Source organism: Prosopis cineraria, unplaced genomic scaffold (genome assembly GCF_029017545.1).
Source record: "Prosopis cineraria cultivar Desert tree isolate PC_DT_omini unplaced genomic scaffold, ASM2901754v1 PC7, whole genome shotgun sequence".
Taxonomy (NCBI): Eukaryota; Viridiplantae; Streptophyta; class Magnoliopsida; order Fabales; family Fabaceae; genus Prosopis; species Prosopis cineraria.
In genome coordinates this window covers 5,486,402-5,503,274 of record NW_026555338.1, presented here as the reverse complement: position 1 = coordinate 5,503,274, position 16,873 = coordinate 5,486,402, and the positions used below count along the sequence as shown (strand labels likewise).

The following is a 16,873-nucleotide window of genomic DNA, read 5'->3' as shown; positions in this document are numbered from 1 at the left end:
AATCTAATGAAACAAAAGGCTGATTCTCATAGGATTGATCGAGAGTTTGCAGTTGGTCAATGGGTTTTCCTTAAGTTATAGCCCTATAGACAAATTTTTGCTGCTGCAAGGAGTAATCAAAAGCTAGCTACTAGATATTTTGGTCCCTATAAGGTCATTGCCAGAATAGGTGCTGTTGCCTACAAATTAGAGCTACCAGCTGAATCAAGAATACATCCAACTTTCCATGTTTCTCTATTAAAGCTTTGTCCTGACCCTAAAGTAAAGCAAAGGCATCCCCCTCTTGATTGGCCAAAGCTACCTCCAGCCTTAGAACCTGAAAAAATTCTACAAAAACGAGTTGGAAGAAAGAAGGGATGGATTATTACTGAAGTTCTGATTAAGTGGAAGCAATTACCTGATGAAGAAGCATCTTGGATGCCTCTACATCAGTTGCAACAAAAATTTCCTCAGTTTGTTATCAATGATCCTTGAGGTCAAGGATCTTTTGAGGGGGGGTATTGTTATAGTTTTATAAAATGTTAATATTAGTTAGTTAAAATGCTTTAGTTAGCGGTGCTGTGAAATTAGCCGTTAGGTAAGTGAGTGAGCCTATGTATATATTAAGGCATTTGTATTGTAGTTTCTTATCTCAGCAGTGACTAAATAAGATTTCCTTTGTTCCTTGATTTCTCTCGACCTCTTTAATCTCTCATTTCTCTCTGACTCTACCTATCTTTCTGTTCTTCTCTCATCTTTTCCCTTATTTCTTCCTAGTTCCTACAAGCTCAAATTATTCCTACACAACAAAATGTTACTTTTTGGCTTATATTAGTGGTTGGAGTCTCCTAGCAAAGTCAAGTCATATTTTGTATTTGGTTGTGGAGAGAGATTGGCCTCTTGAGAGCTAGAGGGCAAGCTTAGTAAAGCTATGCTATGTTTGTGTTTTGTTATTTCTAATCTGAATATTTTGGTTGTAACAGGAGATAGGGTTTGATCTAAGTCAGTGGAGTTTCTTGTAACATTGGCTTAGTATTTTGTATACATTAATATCAAACCTCAGTATTTCCCTCAGCCTTTTCCTTTAATTTTATTTGCATTAAGCTTGGTTATTTTGTTATCAGAGCCTCCAAAAGTCTGATATCTCTATGTCTTTGAGTGTGCAAGTGAGAGGGAGTGAAGTTCATTATTTAAGGTTCTATTTAGTAGCCTTTAAAGTTCTTTTCACTACCTCAGTTTGACCATCAATCTTTCGGTGACATGAGGAAATATATTTAAGAGTAGTTCCTACCATGCTGAAAAGTTATTCCTAGAATTGACTAACAAAAAACCAAGTCTATATCTGAGACAATAGAATTAGGAAAGCCATGCAATCTGATCACTTCCTTAACAAGTACATCTGCCATGTCCTTGGCACTCTAAGGGTGGGATGCCCATACTTGGTCAATCTATCAACCACAACTAACACAGTATCTGCTAGGATAGAAAGAGATGAAGAGAGAAAAGAGATAGGTAGATGAGAAGGAGAGAACAAAGGGAAGTTTAGATGAGACGTTTTTAAATAGTGCGTTTTATTAAATGAGTTCAAAACACAACACTGCGTATCTGGACTTGGGTACTTACAGGGCTAGACTATTAGACTAAATAACAATAACATTACCGCCCCATAGAAATAACATTTATACCCCTGCCCCAACTAATTCCTATAGCCCCTAATATTTTCATATCAATACTCCCCTCCCTAACATCCTTGCCCTCAAGGATCAAAAAGAGGAAAATCTGGAAACTGTTTTTGAAATTTAAACTGAGACAGCCATGTAGCTTCCTCATCTGGCAAGCCTTTTCACTGAACTAACACTTCAATAATAATCCTTCCTTTCTTCCTTCCTATACATTTGTTCAATATTTTCTCAGGAAATAACAATTCTGGAATTTCTGGCCATTCATCAAGCGGATGTCTCTGCTTCACTGATGGGTCAAGGCATAACTTTAGGAGAGAAACATGAATAGTGGAATGAATTCTAGAACTAGGAGGTAATTCCAGTCTATACGCAACCTTCCCAATCCTCTTGAGCACTTTATAAGGCCCAAAGTACCTTGGTGCTAGCTTTTGAGTGCTTCTAGAGGCAATAGAGATTTGTCTATAAGGCTGTAATTTCAAAAATACCCATTGACCTTCTTCAAACTCTCGATCAGATCTTTTCAAATCAGCCCTTTGCCTTGTTAAATTCGCTTGCCTATGCAAATGATGCCTTAACACTCCAATCATGCATTCCCTTGCCTCAAAACTCCTGTCCATAGCTTCAGCAATTGCTGATCTGGGCAAATAAGGAACATATAGAGGAGGTTTCTACCCATAAAGTAATTCATAGGGAGTAGCCTTGATGGAAGTATGAAAACTAGTATTATACCACCATTCAGCAAGTGGTAACCATTCACTCCATTCTTTAGGATTCTCCCAACACATACAACGTAGATAAGTTTCCAAACATTGATTGAGCACCTCAGATTGACCATCGGTTTGAGGATGGTAGGAAGAAGTAAGCTTTTGCTCCACTCTAATCACCTTGAGGAACTCCTTCCAAAAATTACTAATAAACACTAGATCCCTATCACTTATCACTTCAACTGGGGCTCCATGCAATCTATATATATTATCCAAGAATGCTTGAGCTAACATAGAAGCTGAAAATGGGTGAGATAGGGCCATAAAATGGGCATACTTGCTTATTCTATCCACTACAACCCAAATGACTTCTTTCCCACATGATTTAGGGAGCCCTTCAATAAAATTCACAGTAAAACTCTCCCACACCTTACTCGGAATTGGTAGTGGCTATAATAACCCCGGACTTGCTACTGTCTCATACTTACAGCAGGCACAAGTGTCACAATTTTTGACAAAATCCTGCACATCTCATAGCATTTTCTTCCACCAAAATAACCCTTTGATTTCCTGATATGTGTCTTGTGTTCCAGAGTGTCCCCCTTGAGCACTAGCGTGTAACCATTCTAGAATAAATAGCCTCAAAGCTGGACTTTCCCCCACCACCAACTTCCCATTTCTTCTAAGGAATTTGCCATCCCAAGAATAGGCTTTAATACTGCCATTTTGTCTCTGTAACTTAGAAATAAGGCCCTTGAGATCTGGATCCAACTCCCAACTCTCCTCAAGCTTGTGTAATAATTCTGGAAATGATGCATCTAAAATCATCTAAAGTTGCTGAGGTCGTGAGAGTCAAGAAAGAGCATCTGCAGCCGTGTTATCATTCCCACTTTTATAATGAATTTCATAGTCATACCCCATTAACTTTGTAACCCAATACATCTGAAAAGGGGTCTTCAACTTCTGTCCCAACAAAAATCAAAGGATTTGCTGATCTGTTCAAGGTATTGACACCACTGCTCAACAGCTAGGACAACTGCCAATAATTCCTTATCATAAACTGCAAGCTGGAGCTATTTGGGACACAAAAGCTTGCTGAAAAATGCAATGGGTCGATTTTCTTGGAGCAGGACAGCCCCAATTCCCTTTCCACAAGCATCCATTTCCACTACAAAACTCTTTATTGAAATTTGGGAGAGATAAAACCGGTGCCGAAACAAGTATTTGTTTCATCTTCTTGAATGTGACAGCAGCTTCTTCATGCCACTTGAATGCATTTTTCTTTAAAAGGTCCATCAAGGGTTTGATTATTTGTCCATACCCTTTGATAAACCTTCTATAGTGCCCGACAAGCCCTAAAAAAGACCGCAATTGTTTAATAGTAGTTGGTGCAGGCCAATCTACCACTGCTTGAATTTTCTGAGGGTCAGTAGCCACCATTCCGTTACTAATAACGTGCCCTAAGTATTCCACCTTATTGTTGGCAAATGTACACCAGCTTCTCTTGATGAAATAATGATTTTTCTGCAAAATTTCAAACACTAGTCTTAGATGCTGAGCATGCAGATTCAAATTTGAGTTATAAACTAAAATGTCATCAAAGAAAACAAGAACAAAGTGGTGTAAGTAAGGTCTAAAAATAGAGTTCATTGCTCCCTGAAATGTTACTGGAGTGTTGGTTAAGCCAAATGGCATAACCAACCACTCATAATGACTTGAGTGAGACCGGAAGGCTGTTTTAAATGTGTCTTGAGGCTCCATTCGGATTTGATGGTATCCTACTCTCAAATCCAGCTTTGTGAACCATCTAGCTTCCCTCAATTCATCCAATAATTCTTCCACAAGTGGAATAAAATATCTATTTTTTATTGTCTTCTTATTAAGCTCACGATAGTTGATACACATGCGCCATGAGCCATCCTTCTTTTTTACCAACACAATAGGCGCAGGAAAAGGGAAGCTACTCTCTTGTATCACTCCTGTAGCTAGCAACTCTCCCACCATTTTCTCAATAAGGTCCTTTTGGGCAGAAGAATAACGATAAGGCTTGAGATTAATAGGATCTGTCCCTTCTTGTAAAAGAATAGGGTGGTTATGACCCTTCTTAAAAGGGGGCAGACCTTTAGGTTCATCAAAAAGACTATTTAATACTTCCAAAAGGTCACCAACAGCCTCTAGAATGGTTTCTGTTGGTTGCACAGGATGGATTTGACTCTAAAACTGACTATTTTCTGCCAATTGGAGTAGAAATAATTGGCACCCGTCTCCATTCTTAATTTCCAACTTGCTGGAATCAACCATTTGCCATTTTGATGGAGGTTGTGCCTGCAAAACACACATTTTCCCATCATTCCAGAAATACTTAGTAGCAGAAATATAATCCCAAAAAGCATAATGAAGGCATTTAAGCCATTCCCAGCCCAACACAATATCGTAAGTGCGTATGTTCATTATCCTGAGGTCTTGGCCAAAGTCTTCTCCTTACATTTTCCATTTAAATGCCTTCCAAACTCAATATATTTTCAATTTTCCAGCCCTTGCAACCACTGCATCAGTTCATCCATCTTCTTCTTCATTCCAGCCCAACTTCTTTGACAAATCATAATCAAGAAAATCATGGCTGCTTCCATTATCTATGAGAATTTGGATAGGTCTCCTTCCCACATATCCTTGAAGTCCTATAGAATTCATACTAACTTCACCCTCAATGGCATGCATTGAAATTTGATGGCATTCAAGAGGAATTTCTCGTTGATTAGGGTCTATCTCGTTAGGTTCCATCTCCTCTTCCTCCAGATTTTCATCCAGCCCTATTAATTGCAATTGCATCTTGCGTCTTTGAGGGCAATTATGGCCTCTAGAAAATTTTTTATGACAGTAAAAGCAGAGGTTTTGTGCTCTGTGTTCTGCCTCCTCCTTTGGTGTTAATTTTGTGGGAATTTTAATCCCAGAAATAAATTGGCGAGAAGAAGATGAATCTTTTGCTGTGTTAGACGCTAAGCTTTGCACAATTGAGGATTCTGAGGTTGGCCGCACTGTTTTAGTTGTGTTTTGGCGAGACCCATCACATGAGAAGCTCTGTTTCAGTGCTGCCTAGGCATTCGCAGAATGCAAAGAGGTTGCGGATGTCGTGATACTGCTCTGTGATGCGTAGGACACCTTTCTTGAGCACGTGTTTGCTTCTAGTGATCTCTGAAGGTATATTTCTTGAAGTCGGGCCAGACTTCTTGCATCTTGAACAGTTATGGACTTAAGTAACCTCACTAGCCTAGCACATTCTTCTTGTAAACCCTCTAAATAGGTCTGCACTAGATACTCCTCAATTAGGTCCAGCTTACATACGATTTCATCAAAAGAATCATTGTAATCTCCTAAGCTCCCTGTCTATTGCAGCCGCATCAGTTCTGCCATGGGTGCTTCATAAGTAGGTCCAAATCGGTTCTTTATGGCTTCTAAATATTCCTCCCATCCAGTCGCACGTCTCCTTTTGGTACGCATGAAGCTTTGATGCCATTGAAAAGCCTTCTCATCAAGATGAATACTAGCCATCATGACCTTCCACACGTCTAGGGTGTTATCAAGCTGGAAGTACTGATCGCACTTCATGAGCCATCCAAGAACATCTCCTCTCTGAAATCTTGGAAACTCCATCTTGGTAAATTAGGTAGGAGGTTGGTATTCTCGTTCTTGTCTTGGTCACTGGCGTCCTTCTCCAATTCTTCAATGGTGTCCTTTTGCCACATTGGAGTCTGTCTCGAGATGAGTTCGTGACTCTTCTACCGTGCGGACAAGTTCTACAATCTAGGCAGTGAACCCTTCAATCTGATTTTCAACCATCGTGAGTCTTGCATCTGTTTCTTCAACCATTCTTGTTTGCAAATGAGTGACAGGCATATGAGGGAGGAAGGACTAGCTCTAGATACCACTATTAGGATAGAAAGAGATGAAGAGAGAAGAGAGATAGGTAGACGAGAAGGAGAGAATACAGGGAAGTTTAGATGAGACATTTCTAAATAGTGCCTTTTATTAAATGAGTTTAAAACACAACACTGTGTATCTGGACTTGGGTATTTATAGGGCTAGACTATTAGACCAAAATAACAGTAACAATACCACCCCATAGAAATAACATTTACACCCCTGCCCCAACTAATTCCTATAGCCCCTAATATTTTCATATCAGTATCAAATTGATCTTTTCACTTTGTCGTATACATTGAATCAACCTCTCTAAGTCTCCCAAAACAATTCCTTAAGACCAACTTCCATTGATAGTCTCACATTCAACGATCATTTTAAAGGAAATAATTATGTCCAATTCTTCAAACAGAGGTTGTGGAATAATATGTTTGATTTGTTGATTGCTAAATCTGCATACCATGGACTTGTTAGCTTGTTAGCTTTGATCGTGTTAGCTTTGTTGATTGTTGAACCTATAAACCATGACTGGTTCAATCGCCATGCCTCAAATCTAGTTTTATATTGTTAAATAATATGTTCAATTTTGTTGAATAGAGATTGTTCGATTTTGTTGCTTATATTAGATTTTATTGATTTTCTCATAGATATGATTTATAAATCTGTTGCAATGTTACTTATTGATTTGCTTATAGATTGATGGTAATCATAGTGCATCAGATGAATCTCCATTTTGCCCTTCACAAGTCACTATACTCACTCTTCTAATAGGATCCATGTTGGATGTCACCTGGCATGTTTTGGATCATATTTCTTCCTCTCTCCTCAACTTAACAATCAATGTTTGATGATTTAATGCTAGGGGTAAAATTGCTCCCAATTAATTACTTAAAGGGCGAAAATACTATGTGAAATATCTTAGGGTACTAGGTGCTTCTTGAAGAAAACATTAAGGGCAAAAATGCACCTATACCCATTAAACAATTGGTTTAGGTCATGATACAGAATAAGTAAATTACCAACATTGAAGCTAAGAGTACTCATACTTAAAAAAAAAATAATCATCTTACGAGAGTTTAATCAGTTTAATGACTAAATGAGAGGAAAGAAAAGGAGCCTTCTCCCTATCATTAGCATCACTATAAAGTGAGGACTCTTTCCAAAAACTCAAGTAAGGTGGAAGATTTACCAAATTCATAAAGCTGCAAATGCATGGGAAAATTTGAAGCAATCTCTTTGTTCACTGAACTGTCCACTACAGATTTTGATCCCCATGCAAATCTTGCCAAGGAGGCCAAGGAAGATGTTGCTACCTAAAATTTCATCAGCATAACTACAGGGTGTGTTAGTTAAAAAGGTACATCAATAATGTAAAGAATCTCTACCACACTCACACTTTAGCCTCCATCCTCGTATGACATGTAAACACATGGAAGGGCAACAGTGTTACAGTAATATATAGCTCCATTGAAAATTATCAAACCACTAGCTGATGGATGTTGGAGAACAACATCATAGCCTTTGGTAATTTCTGTTTAGATATAATTTTATATTTTATTTATTACGTTTCTCAGTATTAGACATTTATTATTTAAATATCCAGTAGCGATTTTAACCTAGATTTCATTAAGCTATGGGGCAGTTTGCCTCTTATATTTAAACACTTTAGTTGCTCTAAACAAAATCATTGGACTGAGAAAAATATTGTGCTCAGTCATTTTCACAGCATGGAACTAGTGGATTTGACAAAAACATCCTCCTCCTTTTAAGAGCTATTAAATAGCCATTCAGGTTAATGGTAGTGAAAAATGATGAAACTCAATTGCCATGACACAATGCCTGTTTCGTGTTTGCATCAAAAATAAGAGAACTGAATCACCAACAAAAACTAGTTAAGATGGTAAAGAAAAAACAGCCCTTGTTCTTCTACCAAAGATGATGTTGTGAGCAATGAATGTCATATTTCACCTGACATGACACATAATAACGGATCTTGACTAGAATTGTGAAAGATAAACAAAAGAAAGAATAGTAATAAAATACTCATAAAAAAATAAAAAAGGGAAAAAAAGTAATAAATAAAAAGAAAAAGAAAAACCACTTCCACAATGCCAAAAGGAAGCACTACCTACCTCAAAAGCAAAATTGCGCTGTTGAGAAGGATCCCCTCCCTGCCAATAGCAAAAGATGATAAATACTGACATTTAGCTGGATAGTGTACATGATATTAAAAAAAAAAAATCAATTATCCCAATTGACATGTGAATATAGCGTTTGGACCTACACTCAAAAAATCAAAAGAACCTTTTCCTCCAAACAACATGATGCCTGTTACTAGTTAGATCAGGAAAAAATGAAATTACAAGGAGATCAAGATGGAATTAGATATATGAAGTTGTAAAAATAAAAAATGATACAAATACCATGTATGAAGCAAAATGTTAGGTTTCATCTATAATATGAATTATAAGAAAAATCTATTCCAGATGTAGGGAAAGCATAATTGTAAAATAGCGAAAATAAAACTCTAATTTCCCACATTGACACTATCCATTTAGTATTATGTTAGGTCGAAAGGCATGTAGAAATTTTACAGAACTGTAATGCATTGTAGTTTTACAATTTAATCACATATTACAACAATCTTGCAGTTTTTAGTGAAAACATCAGTTTAGAGCCACAGCATGTAGGCATGTGAACTGCATTCTATGGTGATAATTAATTCGGCAATCAAGAGGTGTAGGAAAACTACATAAGACCACATCCAAATTTCTAGGATAATTTCTAGGAGGGTTGTGTTAGGCCATCAACAGCCAATGTAAAAAATTTGTTGAATCTATCATGAACATGGACAATAGACGTTATAATGTTAATGCTAGGTCGTTGCCCGTAAGTAACGCGCTGCATGGCTCGAGTACAGTGATAAGTGAGTTAGAGCCGCTGCATCGGCGCCCGGATGTAGTGTTAAATGAGCAAGGGCTACCGCGTCATTTTGGACGCACGCGGCTAAAGAAGTTAGTCCATAAGAGCAAAATTAGATTTGGTACTTGGAATGTTGGGACATTAAATTGTAAATCTGTAGAGGTTGTAGGGGTTATGATTCAAAGGAAAATCAATATCCTTTGCTTGCAAGAAACAAACTCCGCCTATGTTTATAGCCGGTCCCAAGCCCGGGTAAAGGAGGAGGGTTGTGTTAGGCCATCAACAGCCAATGTAAAAATTTGTTGAATCTATCATGAACATGGACAATAGACGTTATAATGTTAATGCTAGGTCGTTGCCCGTAAGTAACGCGCTGCATGGCTCGAGTACAGTGATAAGTGAGTTAGAGCCGCTGCATCGGCGCCCGGATGTAGTGTTAAATGAGCAAGGGCTACCGCGTCATTTTGGACGCACGCGGCTAAAGAAGTTAGTCCATAAGAGCAAAATTAGATTTGGTACTTGGAATGTTGGGACATTAAATTGTAAATCTGTAGAGGTTGTAGGGGTTATGATTCAAAGGAAAATCAATATCCTTTGCTTGCAAGAAACAAAATGGCGTGGAGAAGAAGCTAAGGATATTCAAGGTTTCAAACTTTGGTATACAGGAAAAGTAAGTGCACGCAATGGAGTAGGCATCATTATAGATAAGGAGTGGAAGAAGAACGTTGTAGAAGTTAGCAGAATTGGAGACAGAATTATTTCTTTAAAAATGATAATTGGACGTGAGACTGTTAATATTGTTAGCGCTTATGCGCCGCAAGTCGGGACAGAAGCCAGTCTTAAGGAATTATTTTGGGAGGATCTGGAGGGGTTGATTCGACACATACCACAGAGTGAAAAGATTTTTATTGGAGGAGACTTTAATGGGCATGTCGGGAGGGAAGCTGGTCAGTATGCGAGGGTGCATGGTGGTTTTGGTTTTGGAGAGCTAAACAATGAAGGGCAAACTCTTCTTGATTTCTCATTGGCGTATGATTTTAAGATTGCCAACACTTGTTTCAAGAAGAGAGATGAGCATCTCATCACCTACAAAAGTGGAGCCTCAAGGTCGCAGATTGATTTTCTTTTGGTTAGGAACACAGATAGAAAACTTTGTAAAAATTGTAAGGTGATCCCTGGAGATGCTGTAACGACACAACATAGGGTCCTAGTCCTTGATGTGTGTATTATGAGTAAAATCCAAAAACGTCGACAAGTAGTAACACCAAGGATTAGGTGGTGGCAATTAAAAGGTGAGAAGCAAGATATTTTCAAGCGAAATCTTTTGGATAAAGGAATTTGGGATTCTCAGGGAAGTGCTAACATCATATGGGAGGATATGGCTAAAAAGATACGGGAGGTTGCAAAAGTAGTTTTGGGAGAATCGAAAGGTTCTGGTCCGAGAGATAAGGAGTCTTGGTGGTGGAATAATAGTGTACAGGACAAAATCAAGTATAAGAAGAACTGTTTTAAAGCCATACATTTGTGTAACAATGAGGAAAATTGGGAGAGGTACCGTATGGCTAAGAAGGAAACTAAGAGAGCTGTGGGTGAAGCTCGTTCTAAAGCTTTTGAAGAATTTTATAAGAACCTTGAGACGAAGGAAGGAGAGCAAAATATTTATAAGATTGCCAAGAGTAGGGAAAGAAAATCAAGAGATCTAGAACAGGTAAGGTGTATTAAGGATGAAGAGGGAAGAATTTTAGTTACAGATGATGAAATTAAAAATAGATGGGAGACTTATTTTTCTAAACTTTTCAATGATGGAGAGGATTCATCTAGTAACTTGGAGGATTTAGTAACTGGTGAAGGAGAACAAAATTTGTCATTCTATCGAAAAATACGTGATAAGGAGGTAAAGGAAGCTCTTAAGAAAATGGCAAATGGTAGAGCTAACGGACCTGATTGTATATCTATCGAAGCGTGGAAATGTTTAGGTGAAGAAGGGGTGAGATGGTTAACTAAGTTATTTAATGTGATTTTACGGTCCAAGAAAATGCCTGATGAGTGGAGGAGAAGTACATTAATTCCTATTTATAAAAATAAAGGAGATATTCAGAATTGTACTAACTATAGAGGGATTAAACTCATGAGCCACACAATGAAATTGTGGGAGAAAGTAATTGAGCACAGGTTGAGATTGGAGACAAGTATTTCTGAGAATCAATTTGGTTTTATGCCAGGTAGATCAACTACAGAGGCGATTTATCTACTAAGGGGATTAATGGAAAAGTATCGTTGTAAAGATAAAGATCTACACATGGTTTTTATTGATTTGGAAAAAGCTTATGACCGTATACCAAGAGAAGTGCTTTGGAAAGCGTTGGAAAAAAAGGGAGTACGGATTGCTTATATTAAAGCCATACAAGATATGTATGAGGGGGTAAAAACTAGTATAAGAACGCCTAGTGGTCAAACAAAGGATTTTCCTATAAAGATTGGGCTACATCAGGGATCATCTCTGAGTCCTTATTTGTTCAACTTGATTTTAAATGTTTTGACGGAACATATTCAAGAGGAAATCCCGAAATGTATGCTCTTCGCGGATGATATAGTTCTTATAGCAGAGACAAGAGAAGAGGTTAATTGCAAACTTGAGTTATGGAGGAGGACATTGGAGTCGAAAGGTTTTCGTCTGAGTAGAAGTAAGACGGAATATTTATATTGTAAATTTGATAAAGGACTATTCGAAAATAATTTGGAAGTGAAATTGGGAGATCAAATTATACCTCAAGTGGAAAAGTTTAGATATTTGGGAGCCATTATCCAAAATGATGGCGAAATCAGTGGAGATATTTCACATAGAATTCAAGCTGGGTGGTTTAATTGGAGAAAAGCTAAAGGAGTTATTTGTGACCGTAAGGTGCCTAATAAACTTAAAGGAAAGTTTTATCGTACTGCTATCAGACCGGCAATGTTATATAGTAGTGAATGCTGGGCTCTAACGGGACAGCAAGAGCATAAAGTTGGAGTAGCAGAGATGAGAATGTTACGATGGATGTGCGGACATACACGTAAAGATAAAATTCGAAATGAGCACATACGTGAAAAAGTGAGGGTGGCACCTATTGAGGAAAAAATGGTAGAAAATCGGTTGAGATGGTTTGGGCATGTACAAAGAAGACCAAGGGAGGCACCAGTGAGAAGAGTGGAACATATAACTTTGAGTCCGATTAAGAGAGGTAGAGGAAGGCCTAAGAGAACACTCTTGGAAGTTGTTGAACGTGATCTCTTAATTAATAATATTTCTAAAAGCTTAATAAATGATAGAGCACAATGGCGTCTTGCAATCCATGTAGCCGACCCCACCTAGTGGGATAAAGGCTTGTTGTTGTTGTTGTGCTTGCAAGAAACAAAATGGCGTGGAGAAGAAGCAAGATATTCAAGGTTTCAAAACTTTGGTATACAGGAAAAGTAAGTGCACGCAATGGAGTAGGCATCATTATAGATAAGGAGTGGAAGAAGAACGTTGTAGAAGTTAGCAGAATTGGAGACAGAATTATTTCTTTAAAAATGATAATTGGACGTGAGACTGTTAATATTGTTAGCGCTTATGCGCCGCAAGTCGGGATAGAAGCCAGTCTTAAGGAATTATTTTGGGAGGATCTGGAGGGGTTGATTCGACACATACCACAGAGTGAAAAGATTTTTATTGGAGGAGACTTTAATGGGCATGTCGGGAGGGAAGCTGGTCAGTATGCGAGGGTGCATGGTGGTTTTGGTTTTGGAGAGCTAAACAATGAAGGGCAAACTCTTCTTGATTTCTCATTGGCGTATGATTTTAAGATTGCCAACACTTGTTTCAAGAAGAGAGATGAGCATCTCATCACCTACAAAAGTGGAGCCTCAAGGTCGCAGATTGATTTTCTTTTGGTTAGGAACACAGATAGAAAACTTTGTAAAAATTGTAAGGTGATCCCTGAGATGCTGTAACGACACAACATAGGGTCCTAGTCCTTGATGTGTGTATTATGAGTAAAATCCAAAAACGTCGACAAGTAGTAACACCAAGGATTAGGTGGTGGCAATTAAAAGGTGAGAAGCAAGATATTTTCAAGCGAAATCTTTTGGATAAAGGAATTTGGGATTCTCAGGGAAGTGCTAACATCATATGGGAGGATATGGCTAAAAAGATACGGGAGGTTGCAAAAGTAGTTTTGGGAGAATCGAAAGGTCCTGGTCCGAGAGATAAGGAGTCTTGGTGGTGGAATAATAGTGTACAGGACAAAATCAAGTATAAGAAGAACTGTTTTAAAGCCATACATTTGTGTAACAATGAGGAAAATTGGGAGAGGTACCGTATGGCTAAGAAGGAAACTAAGAGAGCTGTGGGTGAAGCTCGTTCTAAAGCTTTTGAAGAATTTTATAAGAACCTTGAGACGAAGGAAGGAGAGCAAAATATTTATAAGATTGCCAAGAGTAGGGAAAGAAAATCAAGAGATCTAGAACAGGTAAGGTGTATTAAGGATGAAGAGGGAAGAATTTTAGTTACAGATGATGAAATTAAAAATAGATGGGAGACTTATTTTTCTAAACTTTTCAATGATGGAGAGGATTCATCTAGTAACTTGGAGGATTTAGTAACTGGTGAAGGAGAACAAAATTTGTCATTCTATCGAAAAATACGTGATAAGGAGGTAAAGGAAGCTCTTAAGAAAATGGCAAATGGTAGAGCTAACGGACCTGATTGTATATCTATCGAAGCGTGGAAATGTTTAGGTGAAGAAGGGGTGAGATGGTTAACTAAGTTATTTAATGTGATTTTACGGTCCAAGAAAATGCCTGATGAGTGGAGGAGAAGTACATTAATTCCTATTTATAAAAATAAAGGAGATATTCAGAATTGTACTAACTATAGAGGGATTAAACTCATGAGCCACACAATGAAATTGTGGGAGAAAGTAATTGAGCACAGGTTGAGATTGGAGACAAGTATTTCTGAGAATCAATTTGGTTTTATGCCAGGTAGATCAACTACAGAGGCGATTTATCTACTAAGGGGATTAATGGAAAAGTATCGTTGTAAAAATAAAGATCTACACATGATTTTTATTGATTTGGAAAAAGCTTATGACCGTATACCAAGAGAAGTGCTTTGGAAAGCGTTGGAAAAAAAGGGAGTACGGATTGCTTATATTAAAGCCATACAAGATATGTATGAGGGGGTAAAAACTAGTATAAGAACGCCTAGTGGTCAAACAAAGGATTTTCCTATAAAGATTGGGCTACATCAGGGATCATCTCTGAGTCCTTATTTGTTCAACTTGATTTTAAATGTTTTGACGGAACATATTCAAGAGGAAATCCCGAAATGTATGCTCTTCGCGGATGATATAGTTCTTATAGCAGAGACAAGAGAAGAGGTTAATTGCAAACTTGAGTTATGGAGGAGGACATTGGAGTCGAAAGGTTTTCGTCTGAGTAGAAGTAAGACGGAATATTTATATTGTAAATTTGATAAAGGACTATTCGAAAATAATTTGGAAGTGAAATTGGGAGATCAAATTATACCTCAAGTGGAAAAGTTTAGATATTTGGGAGCCATTATCCAAAATGATGGCGAAATCAGTGGAGATATTTCACATAGAATTCAAGCTGGGTGGTTTAATTGGAGAAAAGCTAAAGGAGTTATTTGTGACCGTAAGGTGCCTAATAAACTTAAAGGAAAGTTTTATCGTACTGCTATCAGACCGGCAATGTTATATAGTAGTGAATGTTGGGCTCTAACGGGACAGCAAGAGCATAAAGTTGGAGTAGCAGAGATGAGAATGTTACGATGGATGTGCGGACATACACGTAAAGATAAATTCGAAATGAGCACATACGTGAAAAAGTGAGGGTGGCACCTATTGAGGAAAAAATGGTAGAAAATCGGTTGAGATGGTTTGGGCATGTACAAAGAAGACCAAGGGAGGCACCAGTGAGAAGAGTGGAACATATAACTTTGAGTCCGATTAAGAGAGGTAGAGGAAGGCCTAAGAGAACACTCTTGGAAGTTGTTGAACGTGATCTCTTAATTAATAATATTTCTAAAAGCTTAATAAATGATAGAGCACAATGGCGTCTTGCAATCCATGTAGCCGACCCCACCTAGTGGGATAAAGGCTTGTTGTTGTTGTTGTTGTTGTTGTTGTGTGCTGTTATGTTCACTAGCCAAGTAGTTATATATTTCTAACACAATAACTGATAAACATCAATCCGGTTTGCACAAAGATAAATGTTAGCCAGCTAGCTTTTGCCTTTGTATTTCATTGATTGACTGGGAAAAACACTTGGGCACAGGTTCAAATGTCGGTAGACAAATACTGTCTATCACATTAAAGTACTGCAATGTAATTTCAGAAACGTGATTCCTTTTCAACTCAATTTGCAGAGGGGAAAAAGTTTCCAAAGCAGTAGTGTCTAATCAAAGAGGGTAAAAAAATAAGTAAATAAACAATTCAATCCCACGTTCCCCCTAGTGCTCTAGTCCATGTTTACATATCTAACTCACCACACGGTCGGTTGGACCACATAATCCAATTACTTTTCTTCTTGAGGAACTAATTCAATATACATACATTGCAACTTTACGAATAAATTTAAATTGCAAAACATAGTCAAAAATTGAAGGCTAATGGAAGTTTGTGTATTATATTTTGAGCAAGGATGAAAGATTATATTTAATTGGAAACAAATAAACAGAAAATCAAAGACAAGGTGGGTTAAGAAAGAAAGAGACAAGAAGTATAGCGGTGCATACAGATAAAAGCTTGAGTAAGGGACGAAGAAGGGATAGAAAACTTGTTGATGGGCCGTTGTTCCCAGAAATTGAGGTCGTTAGCTCGCTAGTTTCTACTTCTGCACTTGACGATTTTGCCTGGAATCTGCCGTGTCTCAGAGAAACGCAATTCTTATTGCTAAATCCTCTTATGGAAATTTTCGAAAACTTCACAGATGAAGCTGGAAGGGAAATGGTCGGAATTGTTGAGACGGCTCCAGTTTTGCAAGAAGAATTCGTGAGAGGGTGAGAGCAAAACGACGTCGTGGACACCAGAGCTTGTTCTCAGGCGGACGGGAGCCATGAGGATGAGAGGTCATTTGCGTCCGTTTATTCGTTCACCCATTTAATTTTGATTTTAATTAATAAAATTATCCATATTAATATCATCATCTACAATAGGATTTGCGGGAACCGGCATGCTGAGCACCGACGTGCTCATCACAAGAAAGTTTTTGTTTTTATTTTTATTTTATATTTATTAAAATAAAAAATTATTAAAAAATTAATATTAAATCTATCTTGTCAAGAATACATTTAAATAGTCAGTTTAAAAAAATTATAATATTAAATTGAATCACTTAAAATCTGAAATTGAATCAGCATTGTCCATATTAATAATTAATATATTTATCAAAAAATTATAAATTTAAATTTTATAAAATTAAAATTAAAATTAAAATTGAAAAAATTTGGGCCATTCATATTTTAATCTGGATGGCCCAGATCCTCTCTTGTGATGGCCAAAACCAAACTTAGGATTTATATTTCAAGGAAGATTGGGCTTCAACTTAACGTAAATTTGGTCAAAAAGACTACCCGTATATTTGGATTAAAAAATTTGTAATTAAGATTAAGATTTAGCAAAT

At 37.5% G+C, this 16,873-nt stretch overlaps 1 protein-coding gene across 1 annotated transcript in view; it reads right to left on the bottom strand.

Annotated features, from left to right (window-relative positions):
• LOC129316434 (uncharacterized) overlaps window positions 1-16,873 on the bottom strand; it is a 69,412-nt gene that overhangs the window by 16,558 nt on the left and 35,981 nt on the right. Inside the window, exons 2-4 of the mRNA XM_054960864.1 lie at window positions 15,987-16,282; window positions 8,416-8,454; window positions 7,473-7,596 (exon numbers count right to left, since the gene is read on the bottom strand). Of these exons, the coding sequence (XP_054816839.1) occupies window positions 7,473-7,596; window positions 8,416-8,454; window positions 15,987-16,282 (459 nt within the window). The remainder of the gene's footprint in view (window positions 1-7,472; window positions 7,597-8,415; window positions 8,455-15,986; window positions 16,283-16,873) is intronic.